Here is a 17,214-nt window from a genome sequence, read left to right on the forward strand (position 1 = left end):
GTGTTCCTATTGTACTGGAGATTTTGTTGATCTGTTTTGACAATACTTCTCTGAGCTTGCTGGCACTAACTGAACAACTGCAAATGTTAAATTTTTTTCTTGACATACAACTGCTTGTAAACCCCTGTAGTATTTATATGGACCCCGATTTTACAAACACTTGTCTATACTACTGTGAGGAGTCCCACGGATATCAATTAAACTACTCATGTTAGTAAAGTTAAGTACATGTGTGAGTTGGTGCAGGATCAGGGCCATGGTTATCAACCAATGGTCTTCCCTGAATCTACTGCCTCTGTCCATCCTTCCCTTAGAGTTACACTGTGTGCTGAAGGGTAATAGAAGGAGTAAACATTTAAGTTTAGTTGTTACCCATAATCTTGTTATTTTATACTACTATTACTTCATCTTTATGCTGTTTTTGAGACATTTTAATTAAAAATACATTTCGGTTCAGCTGTCTTCGTGCACTTATTCTTGATGTTATTTTAGTCTGTGAAAGATTACCAGCCATCGCAATGGAAACCTTAGCGCTGTGGGTTGTGCCAACACCTGCTACAGGAATTGATAAATTATTCCTTTATGTAATCTCTTTCCAAGTGTTGCACTAAAAGGAGTTAGGTTCTTAACATTATTCCAGCCACACTAACCACAAGAGCAGCTTCTTGCATAGCATTTTAAAAAGCAGTCAATATTTATTGACGGCTTCTGGCATATCAATCACACAGAAGTGGGACGCAGTCTGCGCTTTCAAGTAATTACGGAAACCAGAGATTAATTCCACTGTAATATAATTGGCTACCATACAAAGCTATAAATTTATTTAAAGCAATGAACGACCTAAGGAAAATACAGTCACATATAACATATTGATCCCTTTCAGCTCTCGAAATGGACTAGAATGTGGAGCAGAAATAATGATCTAATAGTTCTCTGCACTAGAATTACAGACTGAACTAACTAATGCTACATGAGATTAGATATTATGATTGCATTCTTCAAAAACACTTAGAAACTATCACTAGGCCACGCCATCTAAAATCAATTTATTCTTGATTTATAACATCAACTACTGGGGCAAAATTTCTGCTGTTTCATTGACAAATTCAGCAAAAACATTCTGTGGGATATTTTTAGTCAGTTTTCCAAATTTCACTTAGCTTCTCTAATCTGGAAAGCTGGGTACTAATCCCCAAAAAAGTCTTATGTATGTGCTTACCCTTCACATAATTTGGAAGTCAATGGAGCTACTCATTGGGTGAAATCCCGACCTCACTGAAGTCAATGGCAAAACTCCATTGACTTCATCAGAGTGAAAATTAAAACCCACTGTGCATAAGGGTGAACATTTTCTCAAGCCTTTGCAAGATTGAGGCTTTACTTTGTTTCTCTTCTTTGGGATCCAATACCATAGGAACTGTGCCTTAAGATTCCACATCATGGGAAAAACATCTATTTTCCGTGCCAAAAATCCTGATACATTTTGTTACTGAATTAGGCCTCGTTGAAATTAAAAATTGAAAGATGCAAAATGACACAAAGGAGAGGTCAAGCAATGAGAGGCTAAAAATGGTACAGTCAGTCATACAGCAAAATGAGAGATGGATGATTTACCTAGTTCACTGTCCAGTTCCTCCGTGTGTACCCCTTCTTCTCCAAGGGAAGAGCAGTAAATGAGACAGAAAAAATTAAAAGAAAATTTCAGATACCAGCACCAAGCAAGATATTGCTATAGTAAACAGAAGAACCAACACCAATTTTGCACAGACCAAACTCTCAGTTTATCACATCTTAGTGATCAGAGTATTTATGGATCTTGATGTGGGTCATAAAAGAAGAGGTTCTTGCACTGTTAAAATAATTGTGGATCAGCTACTTTCATGCCATTGTTTGATTAGATTGATAAACAAATTTGCATGGTCATCATTTTTCTGGCAAAACACTCCTCTCAGATGCAGCTGGCTATATATTTATCAGGAGATCAAAGCGGAGTGCAGATCTGAGAGGAACTCTTTGCCCCTAAGTAGGATGTCATTTAGAACCCAGTTCAGTGTGGTATTTAAACAAACATCTAAATGGAATACGTAGGTAGCTCTACTGACTTAACTGGGACTACCTTATGCACTTAAGTTACGCATGTGCTTAGGCCTTGCTCAGTTGGGGCCTAAGCCTCCAATCCTGCAAAACAGATGCACAGTAACGACCCTGACACTCAGATGGAGCTGCATTAGCTTCAAAGAGGCCTCATTTTCATCAGTTAACAATGACAGATGATTAAGGTATCGCTTAGCTTATGAATAATACCGCAGTCAGAACATGAAAGGTGATGACCCAACTAGAATGCAGATGGTAAAACAAGCTGGGACGTAACAGAAAAGTTTTAGCTATGTTACTAAATGACACACATAAGAGATACAATACCATTAAATTGCTGTTGATAACTATGACACTGAAGAAATACTTTATGTGCTCTAACTTACCCATGAACTGTTTGTATTATAGTAGGCCAGAATAATTGGTTAGACATTTGTGTGTGAAATGCTAATAGGCATTTTCTTCATATGATAAACAATAGAAAACTTTCAGAGATTTGTACCCTGCCATGGAAAGAATACAATACAGCTAAAATTCAAAGCAAGTTTGAAAAGATGTATAACACTCAAAGTATTTACTTTTTCTACTGTACACATGATGTGACCAAACCTGAAAACAGACATGCAACTTTACTCCTGGGAGTGGCCCCAGAGCCTTCAGTGGAGCTACTCACATGAATAATCTTTTGTCCACACTAGCTGGATCAGACTGTCATTTGGGATTTGCAATGTTATTTTACCTTTTCTTCACACCTAGGAGCTTTTACTGAACTATAAAGAAAGACTAGAACAGCGAAGTAGAAGTGTGCAGTGCACTAAATACGTAATGAGTTTTACTACTGGCTGTTAGAAAAATACTAATGAATAAGCAAATAGAGGCAGGAACGATAAAATGAGCTGAAAGTAAGGAGCTGCCGAACCAAGACACAGCTACTTTTTAAAAAAAGATTACACTGTTCTAAATTAACTGTCCCAATTACACAAGCTGTTCATGCCCCTATTTTTTAATTGAAAAGTCTGAGGGTATAACAAAATGGCAGACTCTGGCATGTGGTACCAGAATGGAGGGCATCCTCTGGTAAGTCATCCTGATTCTTGTATCCTGACCCTGTATGAAAGTGCAGGGTGTTTCCTGCTGAGTCATGGTGGCAGGTGCATCTTGTTAACTTCAACCAGATTATAAAAAAGGAGTTGGAGCTGCACTCTGAAGAGGGAGTTAGGACAGAGGATGTGCTTCAGGGAAAACTCTAGCCTCAGCCAGGAGAAAGCTTAGGCTGTCGTTTATGTTCTATTTTAAATCGTTTCTCCGAGGTCCCAGTGATGCATCTATTTTTAGACCCTAGTCCTGCGAAGGGATCAACCCGGGATGAAGGATCTCAGTGCCTGGAGTCCTACAGACTTTGCAGGATCTAGTCTCGGACAGAAGGGGCCAAAATTTCAAAGGGCTCTCAAGCAGGCCTCTAAAAACTAAATGCATAGTGTCTTGCCTTGTGATTGCACAAATTTTAGACATCTTGTATTTTGTGAGCATTCAAGTCCATTCGCCATGTGTACAACTACCTGGTTTTCTCATGTAAAAGTGGTTTGGTCAGTCAAATCCAGGCATTACATGTGAAAAAAACTCAGATGTGAAAAAAATGGAGGTCAACAATTTACAAGATTGTAACAGCAACTTTAGAGGTGACTTCTGAACCAATCAGGTCCGTTCCTTTCCTAAGTAAGATAATATCCCTAAAACATAGGAGCCTGATTCACAAATAGCTTGAGCGAGAAGGAGATTGATCATAATCTCCAAATTAGCTTTAGGATAATAATGCAGACACTCTAAAATGCTCCTGGCTAGCACTGTGCCAGTTAAAATGCCACTGTTTTCCTGTTTTGTTTTTTTATGTATGTGTTAAAGGGCAACGGACCAAAATTTGTGAGCATATTTTCACAAACGTTTTACTGGCCTTTATTATTTTTGCAAGTTTTAAAGGTAAACTTAAGTAAAATACCTCCTCTTCCAGTCACATATTGGGATGCTTGATTTATTTATGTGCCTTCAAACTGGACATTGGCTTGCATTTTCAACATCTCAAGGAATGCAAAATGATATTGGTGCAAATTAAGTGATAAAAATCCATGATTTCAAATATAATTTCTCTTTAGCAAACATAATGCTAACTAGACAATCAGAATGTAACATTCCAAAGTGAAGCAATACATTAACCTTTTAATTCTACCCAAATGAGGAAATAATAATTTCCTTTGGAGCCACTTAAAACATACTAACCACAGTATAAAGCAATGGGCCATGCAGAGTACATTTACTCTGTGCCTGCACAGGAGTGCTAGTTAACACATGCATTCAAAGGATCTTGGTCTCATTCAGCAACAATGAACATTTAAATCCTTTTGTGCAAAAGTGGATGCCTCCTAGTTCTAGTACTTCTGTGATTGTTTGACTCGAGATCATTTGAAAATCATGATGATTCACTTTCCGTGTGCGTTCATACTGGTTATCTCTGTGCACTCCCTGTTCTTTGTTTTACATTTTGCAATCATAGTATTGTTTGGGGGGGGGGGGATTCTAAATTAGAGCAAACACACTAAGTTTAGTTCACTATTTTCAGTCCCTTACCGTCATCTTCACATTCTTCTAGTGGCTTCTGCTGTTTGTTCAGGCACCGTGGGTCTAGCCAAGATGTTGTTTTAGTATTATGGCTGCAAACCAGAAATGGAAATATGACCTTTGTTAATAAACCGAGCTAAAGTACCAGTGACAGAAAAACATGGGCCCCTCTATTATTCAACTGAGCTGAAAGTGTTTTTTATTTCAGAAGAAATATAACAATTTTATGGTTTATAAAACAGGCTAGCAAATCAGGAGACTTTCAGCATTGACAGAAAAAAATATCTGAGATTTTAAGAATAGTCACCACTAGAAGTCAGAAATTCATGTGTAAGGCCACAGGAGTAACTATAGCAGGGACACTCTGATCACATTTGAATGTGGAGGCTAACTGGTGAACTCATCGACCAATGAGAACTGGTTGGGAAATGGGTTATTTCCTCCGGAAAATTTTCAACTTTTTTTTTATTTTCATCTAAATTTTATTCTGAAATTTGTTGGGTTTTGACAGAAAACATCAATCAGAACAGATATTTCCAGTGAAAATGTTCCTATTAACAGGACTGTGATGGAAATTGTGACGAGCGCAACTTCCAACTCTTTCTATTTCTATTCACGAGTCCATGGACCAGCTCCTGACTTCGGTCCCAAGGATGAAGATTGTGTGTACATCCTCTTTAACTATACTTTGTAGGGATGCTTTTCTCCTAATTTTGATTTGTGTCTTAGAACGAGGGGTAAGATAACCTCTTAAATCTATAAGCTAGTCCTTGTGCTTGGTGCATTCTTCTGCATATTAGCTAACCTGGAGAGACGAACCTCTTCTAAAACTGAAATATCATTTATCTAGCTTCACCTTTGGCTCTGCTTAATAGTTCTTAGTTCTAATGTCATATCAATACCGTTCACTCCACATTCAAAGTTCTCAAAAAGGTTTAACAAACTTTAACTACGCCTCACAACACCCATTGTGAACTAAGGCATGATGTAAGGAGGACTATGTTCCTTTCGGGACCAACAGCCAACCAGCATGACTCGATGTCTGACTTATTCTTGTGTCTGAGTACTGTAGTAAAAGGTCCTTGGTTTCACCCATTTCATTAGTCAACCTTCCCAATGCAGAAGGAACACATTCAATTCTTTTGTGCACTTCAGAGAGTTTCTGATGAATTCATTGGTCGTGGTTTGGGTTTCTCAGACTAGTAAATTGAACGCTAGCAAAGCAAGGCAAATCATCAATAATAAAGCAGAGGGGTTCCTCCAACGTATAAAAAGTTTGCGGTTCGCTAGGGAAAATGGTGGTGATATGGATGGGTACAGTATTTGCATATTTTTAGCAAGTGTCAGTCCGGTAGGTCATTCCCAATGACAGGAGAACCGCATAAGCTCTTGTTAGCTTAAGCATAGAACATTTATCTGAGCCTCCTCCATCGGATAAACTCATGAGAACAAACTTTTGTGCTCTTTGCAATATTCCCGGGTTTTGTTTGGATAGGGCATATTACAAAAGCAGCCTTTCACATGGAATTTCTGCTCCTGACCCTGTAACCAGCGAGGTGTACAAAATCATTGGGCGGGATTTGTTTTCTTTTTCTAAAGTTACACTGAAACGCAGTTGAACTGCAGGCAATAGTTGAGATCATTATTATTTGTTATGAACTGAATCACACCCATCCTCTCTCTTCTCCCTGCTTTGTGGCATAACTTGCAACAGCATTAAAGAATCAAGTACGCACATAGAAGTAAGGACAGATCCAGAAGTAATCATGGACACGTACATGATTTTAATAACAGAAACATCCTTCTCCTACCTAATTTTTGTCACAAAAGGGCTAACAAGTCTTTAAAGACCATTTGGAAATTCAGGGTTTTCGCTCATTAAAAGACGGTATAAACATGTAATAAATCACTCTGCCTCCAAAAAGTGTTTCAAAGAATGAAGGTAGTAGCACAAAATCACCATTCAGATACAACTGAGGGCAGAGCACCATGTTTAGTATAATGAACATGCCACGATTCAAATTGAAGTATCCTCAGAATACTGGGCATTCTGGTACTTTTGTGCCTATCCCAGAGGCATGACCTCACCTCCACTAGCATAATCTTGCACACACAGTGTATGCGAGGCCATGCTGCACAGAGGGTGCCATTTTGAAGTGCCTGCCAGTCTGCCCCTGCTGGTGGAGTGACCTCCCCAGAATCTCTCCCAAAGGACATGATCGCTTCAATTCTAAACATTAGAGGATCAGAGCCACTCCACCAACAAATAATGTAGCGTAACTCCTTTAAATCAAAGTCAGTTTGGCTGTTATCTTACCCATAGGAAAACAGTTGGGGTTTTTAAACATGTCAAAGCTGAGGTTCTGGTCTAAATACAATATAAAGGAAAAGCCAGCTTTGTATCTGGATGCACTGTATTTGGTCTGTAGATAGAGGGGCTCAGTTTCCATTACTACTGTATACTAACCATCAAAACCAAATTTGAATTCCTTGCCTCATATCCATAAAGCCAGATAAGGGATTTGTTTAGCTTCTTCTTTTCCGGTTGCAAACACTATTTGCACTCTTCTGATGACTAGCTAACTCTGTCAGCGGAATCTCTTGTATTCGCCAGTCCTGTTTTAGCAGCTTCTACAGTCTTAATAAGTCTCTAAGTACAATTAGAGACCATTATTTATGGTACGAAAAAAATCAATATTAAGACCACCTTAAAGCGGCTGACACTACAAAGCTGTCAAGCAAAAAGTATCCACGGCACTATGTCTTCCTGGCTCTTCCAAATACTGTGTGCCAAATTCTGCTCTGAGTTATGCCCTGTGCAAGCCCACTGGAGCACGTCAGTATCCAATTTGGACCCTTCTCTTTAATGAGAACAGCAGTGCACCGAGTTAGCTCCCTGGCTCTGCTATCGACTGAGCATGGGGTTGGAGGAATTTTCCCCTGACCAGTCTGATGTACACAGGCGGGCTCTGAAAGAGAGTTCTTAACGTCTTTCAGTTAGGAGTTTTCATCCCAAACTAGAAAACTAACCAATATTTTTAACTGCCTGTGGCTCTTGTAACTATCTTTGTAAAAAAAACTACAGTTGCTCTGCAAATTTATTGGATCTCCAACACCTCTGAACTCTGCAAGAGTTTGGCTGCTTGATCCACTCAGGAAATGCACAAGTAGGAGCATTGCAACAATGTTTTACAACTGGTCAAGATCTTTTAGTTCTTAAAAGCAACTGTAGACATTAAATACACATGGTTTGTATGTATGTACATTTGCAGACAGAGATTACACACACACACACACACACACACACAAAAGACAACAAAGTATGAGCTTTACTCTATAAAATAGACTTCTCCATTCTCGGTATAGGCCATCTCCCAGTTTTCAGGTAGAGGACCTAGGTTTTCCTCTGCAGAAGGAGGTAGGTATTGAGGGAGCTTCTGAGATGGTTCCGTGGTGGGAACGGCGGTGATGCTATTATTCACAGGAGGTGGCGCTGTTTCTCTTATACTATGTATATTGTGCTCGTCTTGGTCACCAGAATCTGCTGTAGAATCACAAAAAGAATTATCGGTAATCACACTCAAATATTTGTACCACCTTTTCTTCCTTGTTCATTTGTTTGTGTCCATACCTGCGTTGGTATTCATTCCAAAGACTCACCTTACCTTTCAAAGCACGGGACTTGGGAGACGGATAGTGAGTTTCCTGTAGCTATTCCTTCTGAAGCCCCAATCCTGCAAACTGGAGCCTGCTGAAGTAACTGAGTTCAGTGGGGCTCTGAAAGGCTGCAGGGGCCCACCCACAAAGAACTGCTTATGGGATTGGAGAATAAGATTTCCTTTCAGCAGAAAGATTGATTGGCAGAGTTTCAGAATTGCCTAAGGTACCTTGGAGCACAAGTCAATGATGCGGTGGTGTTCTTTCATATTAAACAATTTCATACTGAGCAACTGCAATAATTTATTTCAATGTTTTATAATCGAGCCGTGAGATCCTGCTGTAAGGGGCAGCTTGCAACACTCTGTTCTGCCCCCATCCCTAGGGTTTTACAACGCTGTTCATCTCCAGAGCCTCTAAGTGCCCTCCAGGTAAAATCCATAGCAGTAGTACAGTCCCTAGTGACGGCTGCATGGTTCTCCTCTCTCTTGAGGAAAAATCTCTGTTTGCAGTATTTGGGGGGCAAGGGTCGGAGGGGAGGGAGGGAATAGGGGGTTATTGGATCCCTGCAGACCCTAACCCGCCCTCCAAAATGGCAACGGTGTCTGGTCTCTGCAGCAACTCCTCACATCCTTAAACCTTAGGAGCTGCTCCACACAAACTGGATCTCTGCTCCTAATTACACAACGGAACCTCTAGTTACATAGCTATGTTGGCATAGCCCAGTAGTGTAGGCTTGGCCTGCACCCACAGAAGGGGTTTTCCTGTGAGTGTACGAACACTAACTCCCTGAGCAAGGCTACGTCTACACATAAGCAATAGAATGGCACAGCTGCAGCTACGCCGCTGTAGTGGAGACACTTTCACAAATTTACCCTCGCAAGAGGCAGTAGCTAGGCCAGTGGAAGAATTGCTCTGTCATCTTAGCTGAGTCTACAGTGGTGCAAACATTTTAACAGCCCTGAGTGATACAGCTAGGTCAGCTTAAATTTTGGGTGTAGACCAGGCCTAAGTTAGCAAGGGAACTCTTCTGTTGGCATCTACACTGGGAGTTTAGGTCAGAATAAGTTTATTCACACACCGACTGACATAGCTACATTGAGATAACTTTCCAGTGTAGACCAGGCCTTGGTTTACAGATGTTATAAACACTGCTGTGTCTTGGGGCTGGCCTACACTAGAAAACTAGATCGACCCAGCTATGTCATGCTCGGGGGTGTGAAAAATCCACACCCCGGAGTGACAAAGTTAAGCTGACCTACGTCCCCATGGAGACAGGACTAGGTCAACCGTCGACTTAGTTACTGCCTCTCGGGAAGCTGCATTTACTACGGTGACAGGAGAATCCTTCCTGTTGCTGGAGTGAGTGTCTACACCAGTAGTTCTCAACCAATTTACCACAGTAGGCTGCATATGCATCTCTCTATGTGTTATGTGGGCCGTATGGACACAATATATATACTACCTGTATGACCCTGAGGATGTCACATGGGCTGCAGCTGTGTGCTGATTGGCCCACAAGCAGCCTATGGTGTGAGAACCACTGGTCTATACCGAAGCGCTACAGTGGCGCAGCAGCAACCCTGAAGCTGTGCCGCTATAGGCTGCTAAGTGTAGACATAGCTTAGTAAAGGGAGCAGGGCTGTCCCTAGGGGGGTGCGGGGCCCGGGACGGAAGTCACATCACTTCCAGGACCTATTACGCCAGGGGCGGGTAGAGGAGGCTGGTGGAGGCGGTGCCTCCCCAAACAGCCAGGCGCGGCCCCGATGACACTGCCCCCCCTCCAGGGCCCCGCTTTGGCGGGGCCGCTGGGCTCCAGGGGGCTGGGGCCATGCCGCCCGCCTTCCTGGGACTGGGCGCACTCTCCCACGGGTGGAAGGGGTGGGGCTGGGGGTAGCCACTCATGCAGCACTGGCCAACCCACGGGGCCCCCAAAGTGCAGGGCCTGGAGCAGTTGCCCCGATTCGCCGTCCCCTGGGGACAGCTTTGCTTCTTGAAGGGAGGTGGAAATCCACAACAGTCTTCCAAAACCAGAGCTACTGGACACTTAAAAACTCCTTGCCATGGTGAACCCCTGCCTGCTGTTTCTGTGAACAAGAAAGGCACTGATATAATATTTTCTAAACCAGAAAAATAAAACTGTGACCAAGATTAGTTCAACACCCTTACAGTCTGCTTCCTGCATTAGCTCCTTTCAATATTTTAAAGTAGAGATTGGCAAGATTAGGAAACTAAAATATGATTCATCCCTTCCTACCCATCAGATCATTAGTGTAAACATGCCAAAGCTTGAAAACGCAAGTCTAAGAAAGACCCTCTGCAGAACAGGGAGAATTTTAAGTTGGTTAGCAGGATTATCCCTGGCATCAAATAAGCATGAAAAAGGCTTTTGACCTGGGTGGGCCAATGCTCTTCTATCCAGATTTCGTGCTCATTTGGTGGAGACAAGGGGCCAAAGTCTGATCTCATGATGACAGATTACTTGTATCTTTCATTAACTCACAGAGTAGAAAACACTAGTCAGAGGGAATTATAGTAAATATATACCTCCTGTCTCTGTAAAAGGCAAAGCAGTGTGTTAGTTTCACCGTTAAACTGTTCTAGTCAGGGCCAGTTCCCATTAGAAAGGAGATTAATTAGATCTCAGAATGGCCTTTTCCCAACAACAGGTCCTGTGAGGGTGGGATGGGGTGCAAAAGGGATGTGGAGCTGGGTTAAGGGCTCCAAACCACAGAGAGATTTACCTTCAAAAGGATAGTTCAGTGATTTGAGCATTTGTGAGTTCAATCCTTGAGGGGACCTTTGGGGATTGGTCCTGCTTTGAGCAGGGGGTTGGACTAGATGACCTCCTGAGGTCCCCCTAATATTCTATGTTCTATGAACTTTTGGGGCTGGTAAGAAGCAAAGATGGAACAAACAAACTGAACACAATCCTGAAAAAAATCTGGGAATTTCACCTGGGGGGAATAAGGAAAAGGGGGTGACTGCTAAAAGGAGGAGCCAGGCATATCAAAGGGACTTAATGGGCTGGCAAAGAGACTCAGAGAATCAACAGGACTGAGGAAAAAAAACAGACACAAGAGGATGTGCTTCTGAGATACTGTCTGGCTAATAGGCTGAGAAGTTGACCAAGGAGATAGAAGAGAACAGATGCTTTTCCTAAGAAAGCCATTACAGAGTCGTAGATTCTAAGATCTGGTCTATACTACAGACTTACATTGGTATAACTATGTCACTCAGGGGTGTGAAAAATCCACGCCCCTGAGTGATGTAGTTACACCGACCCAACCCTCAGTGTAGCAGGAGAAATTTTCCCGTCAACATAGTTACTGCCAGATTAACTATGCTGATAGGAGAGCTCTCTCCCGTCGGCATAGAGCTTCTTCACTGATGCACTATAGCGGTGCAGTAGAGCCGAAGCAGTGTTTTAAGTGTAGATCTGCCCTATGACCAGAAGGGACCATTGTGAGCCTCTAATCTAATCCCCTACATAACATGGGCCATAGAACTCCCCTGACAGGCCACAGAACTCCTGTCCATTACAAGGAAACCTGTGTACCTAGCCAGACGAGCCTCTGTCATATGCCAAGCCTGACGTATTGTAAGCTCCTTGGGGTCTTTTTGTTCTGTGTTTGTGCAGCGCCCAGCACAAGGGGGTTATGGTCCATCACTGCATAGGTGCTGGAATTAGGGCTGTAGGAGGTGCTGCAGGTGTATATACAACATTTACAGTTTGGTTCAGTGAGTCTCAGCACCCCCACTATACAAATTGTTCCAGCGCCCCTGCCTCACTGGGGCTCCCAGATGTCACTGAAATATAAATAATAATAGTAATTAATTGTGAATATCACTTGTTTTGTTAATCTGAACTTTCTTCCCTGTTTTTAATGAATCTTGGGTTTAATGGTCGTAGACAGTTGATTTGGGGAATATTTCATGCAAACCAGCCCCAAGAGAGAATGGAGAGAGAATTAAGGGAAAAGAATGTCTGGAGATTTCTCCCACGTCTTGGGGTTCTTGGTAAAGAAGGGCATGGATCAAAGAATCCTTATCCATAAGGCTTGCTGTTTCCAGGGCTGTAGTCTGCCCCAGTACTCTTGTTCCTATTCATTTGCTCTAGTGCCCACTACATGTGCTTTCCAAACACTTAAGAAGGATGGTCCCTGCTCCAAGAAGCTCACAAGTAGACCGAGGACAAGGGAATAACAGCTGGCAATTTCAATACAACGTATGTACAAATGCACAGGAAATGCCTATGGGCCAGAGTGGAGGATGGGTCTGAAATGCATTTCACACGGGTATAACTCCAGTGACTTCAACCGAGTGACTCACGATGTGCACCGGTGAGAGTGGGATCAGGACCCGACCCAATAACACGGATAGAGTGATGAGAGCAGCAAAGCCTCCTGTTCTGTGTGTCAATGCTATGCTTTCTGACAGCTGCGTTCTTTGAATGCTCTTAAAAACAAAGAGAAAACAACGAAAAGAAAGTGCAGGAGCATTTCTAAAACCTCAGTTAACTTCTGTGTTTCTGAAACAAGAGCAACTGTAAAGATCTTAGTTGGCTTCTCTGGTTCTGATCTGTTACAGTAATGCTGCGGGTGCTGACTCAGCTTTCAAGTGCAACATGAGGCTGAATAAAGATCAAGGAAAGAACGGGCACAGGCATCTCTCCAGTGACTACCACTTGCTATCTCATACAGAACGCGGCATGTCCTCCCATGGATATCTATCTGCAAGTGCAAATGTTTCAGCAGACGTGACAACCAAGCTTCTACACATGGAAGGAACTTGCGGAGGTCAATAGAATGCGCCGCACTGGCAGAAGGACTTACATACTTTTGAAAATCTGGTCCCTAAGTGCTAACACCAATGAGAGTGAGATACACCGCTTCTGAAAATCCCACCAGGAACATGTTTCATCACCTAAGTAACTTTGAAAATCTGGCCGCTAGAGCCAGATCTTCAGCTGGTGGAAATCAACAGCACAGCTCCTCTGAAATAACAGGATCTAAGCTAATTGACACCAACTGAGAATCTTGCCCGTAGTTTGGAAAGAAACTAGGTGGTGGTGTTGATTAAGCAGAGAAATGTGAGCCAAGGATTTCTGAGTTCTAGTCCTGGCTCTTCCACCAACCTGCTACATAATCCTGTGCCAATCACTTCAGGCCTGATTTTCAGAGACACTGAGCGCTTGCAATGCACATGGAGTTCAACCAGCTCGGAAATGAGGCCATTTACTTCTCTCTGCTTCAAGTTTCCTGGTTGTGAACACGGGAATAACGCCGTTCACTGCTTCCACGCCTCACGGGAGCATTGTGAGGAATAATTAACACTTGCACCGCGGCTGAAGAGATGGGAAGCCCTATATAAATCATAAGGACGCTACTTGGAAATTCTGGGCTACCAAGATCCAGGACCAGGGTTTAAATCCTAAGGGCTTGAGCCAGTTCCCATTGACCTCAATGGAATCTGGACAGAGCCATTTAGTCTCTTGCTCTGAGCCTGCCAGCAGTGAGCAGCGGGGTGGTCAGCCTCTGGCAGGGGACAGCTTCCGCACAATGCTCCTGCTCTGTTGGCCAGAGGGGCAGCACCATAGTTTCATGCAGTTTAAGGCCACAAGGGACTGTTAGATCATGTAGTCTGACCTCCTGCATTTCACAAGCCACCAAATTTCACCCAAATACCCTCATGTTGAGCCCAGTGACTTCAGTATAATTAATGGATTTTAGTCCTTGGGAGACTAAACTCTTGGGTGCCACAGGCAGAGAACTGGAGACCCTGAGGTGCCGGAGATTGGAGGGAATTGAGAAGGTGAGATATGCCTAGGTGATCCATGCCCCGGCTGCAGAGAAAGGCAGAACAAAACCAAAGTCCCTGCCAATCTCACTTGGGGCAAAATTCCTTCCTAACCCTAAATCTGGTATCAGATAGACCCTGAGCATGTGGACAAGACACATCTGCCAGACATCTCAAACAGAGGATTATCTGTACCATCTCAGAGCACTGGTCACCTCCAACTGGTATCCCATCTCCAGTTGTGGCTGATCTTTGATGGTTCAGAGGAAGGTGAAAAAAAAAACAACCCAGATTGTGCATCAGAGAAAAAAAAGTTCCTTCAAGACCCCTGCAGGCTGAAGCATGAGATCAGATTAACATCAGAGAGATCAGTGTGAGACCTGTCGATAGGCACAGGACATTTTAGAAAGTGAAACTCCAGGACTTCTTAAGCAGACCGAGTTTGCTTTCACGTCTCATAGCCCCTCTGTGGGCCAGCCCCAGCCTGCTTGGGATGTACCACAGGGAAAAGAAGAAGGAGTAAACTGTACGTGCTTGAGGAGCCCTTGGTGTAGGTAAGAAATATGTGGCCAGCAATTAAAAGGAAAAAAAGTGGGTGGAAAGAGGGACCTCACAGAGCCCTTGTTACAATGGGTAGAAGTGTCAGTGGTAATGAACACTGCCTTGACTTTTTGCAGCCTGGCTGAAAATCAAGCGAAAACGGCAGAGGGAAAAGTCACAGGTGGAAGTGAGGATCTACGCATATTTGGTTTCCAACAAAATAGCTTCCTACACATTGTTCAAAATATTTCAAGACGACAAAGAGTTTCAGATTTTCATTAAAACTTTTGCAATAGCAGCTGTTTTTAATAGTCCACAGGAAAAGGTTCAGAATGTTTACATGCTCTCCAATACTACATCACGTCTTTTTACGAAACAGCTTCAACCTCTCCGAGAGCAAAATGATTCGCGTGATGCTTATAAGGATTTAAAATAATTTCTTTTACTTTCCACTAGGTGCTGTCCAATCATTCTGAACATACACTCCTGTCAGATGGGCTCCATCTCGTTTGGAATTGATGGAGTCATCTAGATCTATCCTAATGCAATTGAGAGCAAAATCTGGCCCACTGAATTCAGGGGACACTATTAAAGTAACATGAATGTACCTCAAATGACAAATGTGCCCCATTCTGTACACTAGCTGAGAAATTCTCAATTATTCTACACAGCAAGAGATATCTACTCAGCGCTACTTCCCATTTTAGAGGCATCTATGATTATGTAAGACTGTAAAATTAAGTGACTACATGAGGTTCTGAAGAAAATACACAACTTCTCCCTGTGCTGTTTAATCAGACTCTGACCATCATTAACATAAGATATCAAAAAGGTAAAGATGCAATGAATTTTCTTAGAATTCTCTAATCTTCTTCATTTACTAAATTAGCTATGTTGAGTATAGTGATAGGTTAATGGGGGGAAATGGAATCAAGGGCTATATAATTTTGCATGGGAAACAGATACACATTTAGGTTAATCCCTGTCATTTTTAAACTATTCTGTGAGCTAGGGAAAATGTGTTGTTAATAGAAGACAGTAGAAATACTTCTAACCCAGATTACAATGTGGTTCAATCCAGAACTGGCAGCATTGCAGGGCTCCTATTGAGAGGGTGGGGGAAAATGCAATGCATCCTATAATATGGACAAGAATATTTTTTGCTTTACCTGTAAAGCTACTGTTCATTTCAGGGACGTCATCCTCATCCTCATTCTCCGTATGCACTATGCCAGCATTTTGCATATCATTATAAGACTTGGTTCGTTTTGGAGTCGACTGCTTGGAGTTGGACTGAAGGTTTTGCAAAGCATCAGTGGTAATCACTTTCCCACTGACGGGTTGGCTGGGAGGCTTGGGTGTTCCATAATAGTTACCTAGGCAATAGAAACACATTTGCATGTTCAAAAAAGTAAATTTTAAGCAGCAAGATTTTTTATTCTTCTTCTTATTTCATCAAAACCTTTCTCCCCACAAAAGACAAAAAAAAATGGTTCTTGTTTTTCAAACAATATTTCACTTCTGGAATAGACTAGAAAGATTTCTTTCCTTTTAATTTATTCATGTTGAATTTAAAAGTAGAAGCGAGGGTTGCATTGTTTAGGTGCACTGAGCGTACAAGGACTAAAACAAAGGCAGCTGTGGTGAATAGCAAAACTTCATCTCATTACATTTGAATTTCAATTAGTGCCCTTTTTATATGTATGCACCACACACTCCTGTGTCAGATTTAGAGTGAGCCCTGCAGAAAATAAAAAATTCATTACTGCTATCACCAGATAAGTGATGAAAAGCTGGGATGACCTGCTTTAATAGAAGAGCTCTTTTGGGTGGCTGTTGCATTTTTGAAAAAGTAATCTCTCTCTAAAGTAACACTTTGTCAAAGGAAAACACCAAGTGCCACCTGCTTTCTTCAAAGAGGAATTTCATCTCTTGGGGTCAGTTAGGGTAGAAGTGAACGAGCCAAATCTTTAAAGCAAGACTCTTACCAAGGCAAGGGTGCTATTTGCCCCTTATACCCACATGCAACTCCCAGGGGCAATTTTGATCCTTTCAGTGAAATCCCATCTTACGGCAAATTCACTATAAGTGCAGGTTCGTTCTAGCTCGGATAGGAGTCTTCATAGTGAAATATTTCAGCATTTCCATTCTACTTCACTTTGCAGAAGCACTTATGAACTCCCGTCATTTAGAGCCCATTGCGCTAGGCGCTGTATGAACACAGAGCAAAAAGCAAGTCCCTGTCCCAAAGAATTTATGACACAAGTGAATTTATGATATTCAGAATACAGTTTATATTATTTGCGATTATAAGCAAACAAGTCTATATTTAAGATATCAGTTATCCATACCAGTTTCAACAATTACTACATATTTTAATTTCTTCCCTTGGGTCACAGAAATGGACTTAAAATATTGTCCATTTAAATATAGCCTTTTATTCTCAGGGATCCCAAAGCAGTTTCAAAAATACATTTTTACCTCTCTACCCCCAATATAAATGTGCATGTT

General features: G+C 42.1%; 1 protein-coding gene across 30 annotated transcripts in view; it reads right to left on the reverse strand.

The window, feature by feature from the left end:
* Positions 1-17,214, reverse strand: part of MAGI1 (membrane associated guanylate kinase, WW and PDZ domain containing 1) — a 501,247-nt gene that overhangs the window by 80,003 nt on the left and 404,030 nt on the right. For 20 of the 30 annotated variants that reach the window (XM_034776906.1, XM_034776895.1, XM_034776896.1 and 17 more), the window contains exons 4-7: positions 15,873-16,079; positions 8,041-8,251; positions 4,717-4,799; positions 1,615-1,650 (exon numbers count right to left, since the gene is read on the reverse strand). In XM_034776906.1, the coding sequence (XP_034632797.1) occupies positions 1,615-1,650; positions 4,717-4,799; positions 8,041-8,251; positions 15,873-16,079 (537 nt within the window). The remainder of the gene's footprint in view (positions 1-1,614; positions 1,651-4,716; positions 4,800-8,040; positions 8,252-15,872; positions 16,080-17,214) is intronic. The other 10 variants (XM_034776908.1, XM_034776897.1, XM_034776913.1 and 7 more) reach the window with 3 other exon arrangements.

The sequence above is a fragment of the Trachemys scripta genome, chromosome 7 (assembly GCF_013100865.1).
Source record: "Trachemys scripta elegans isolate TJP31775 chromosome 7, CAS_Tse_1.0, whole genome shotgun sequence".
NCBI lineage: Eukaryota > Metazoa > Chordata > Testudines > Emydidae > Trachemys > Trachemys scripta.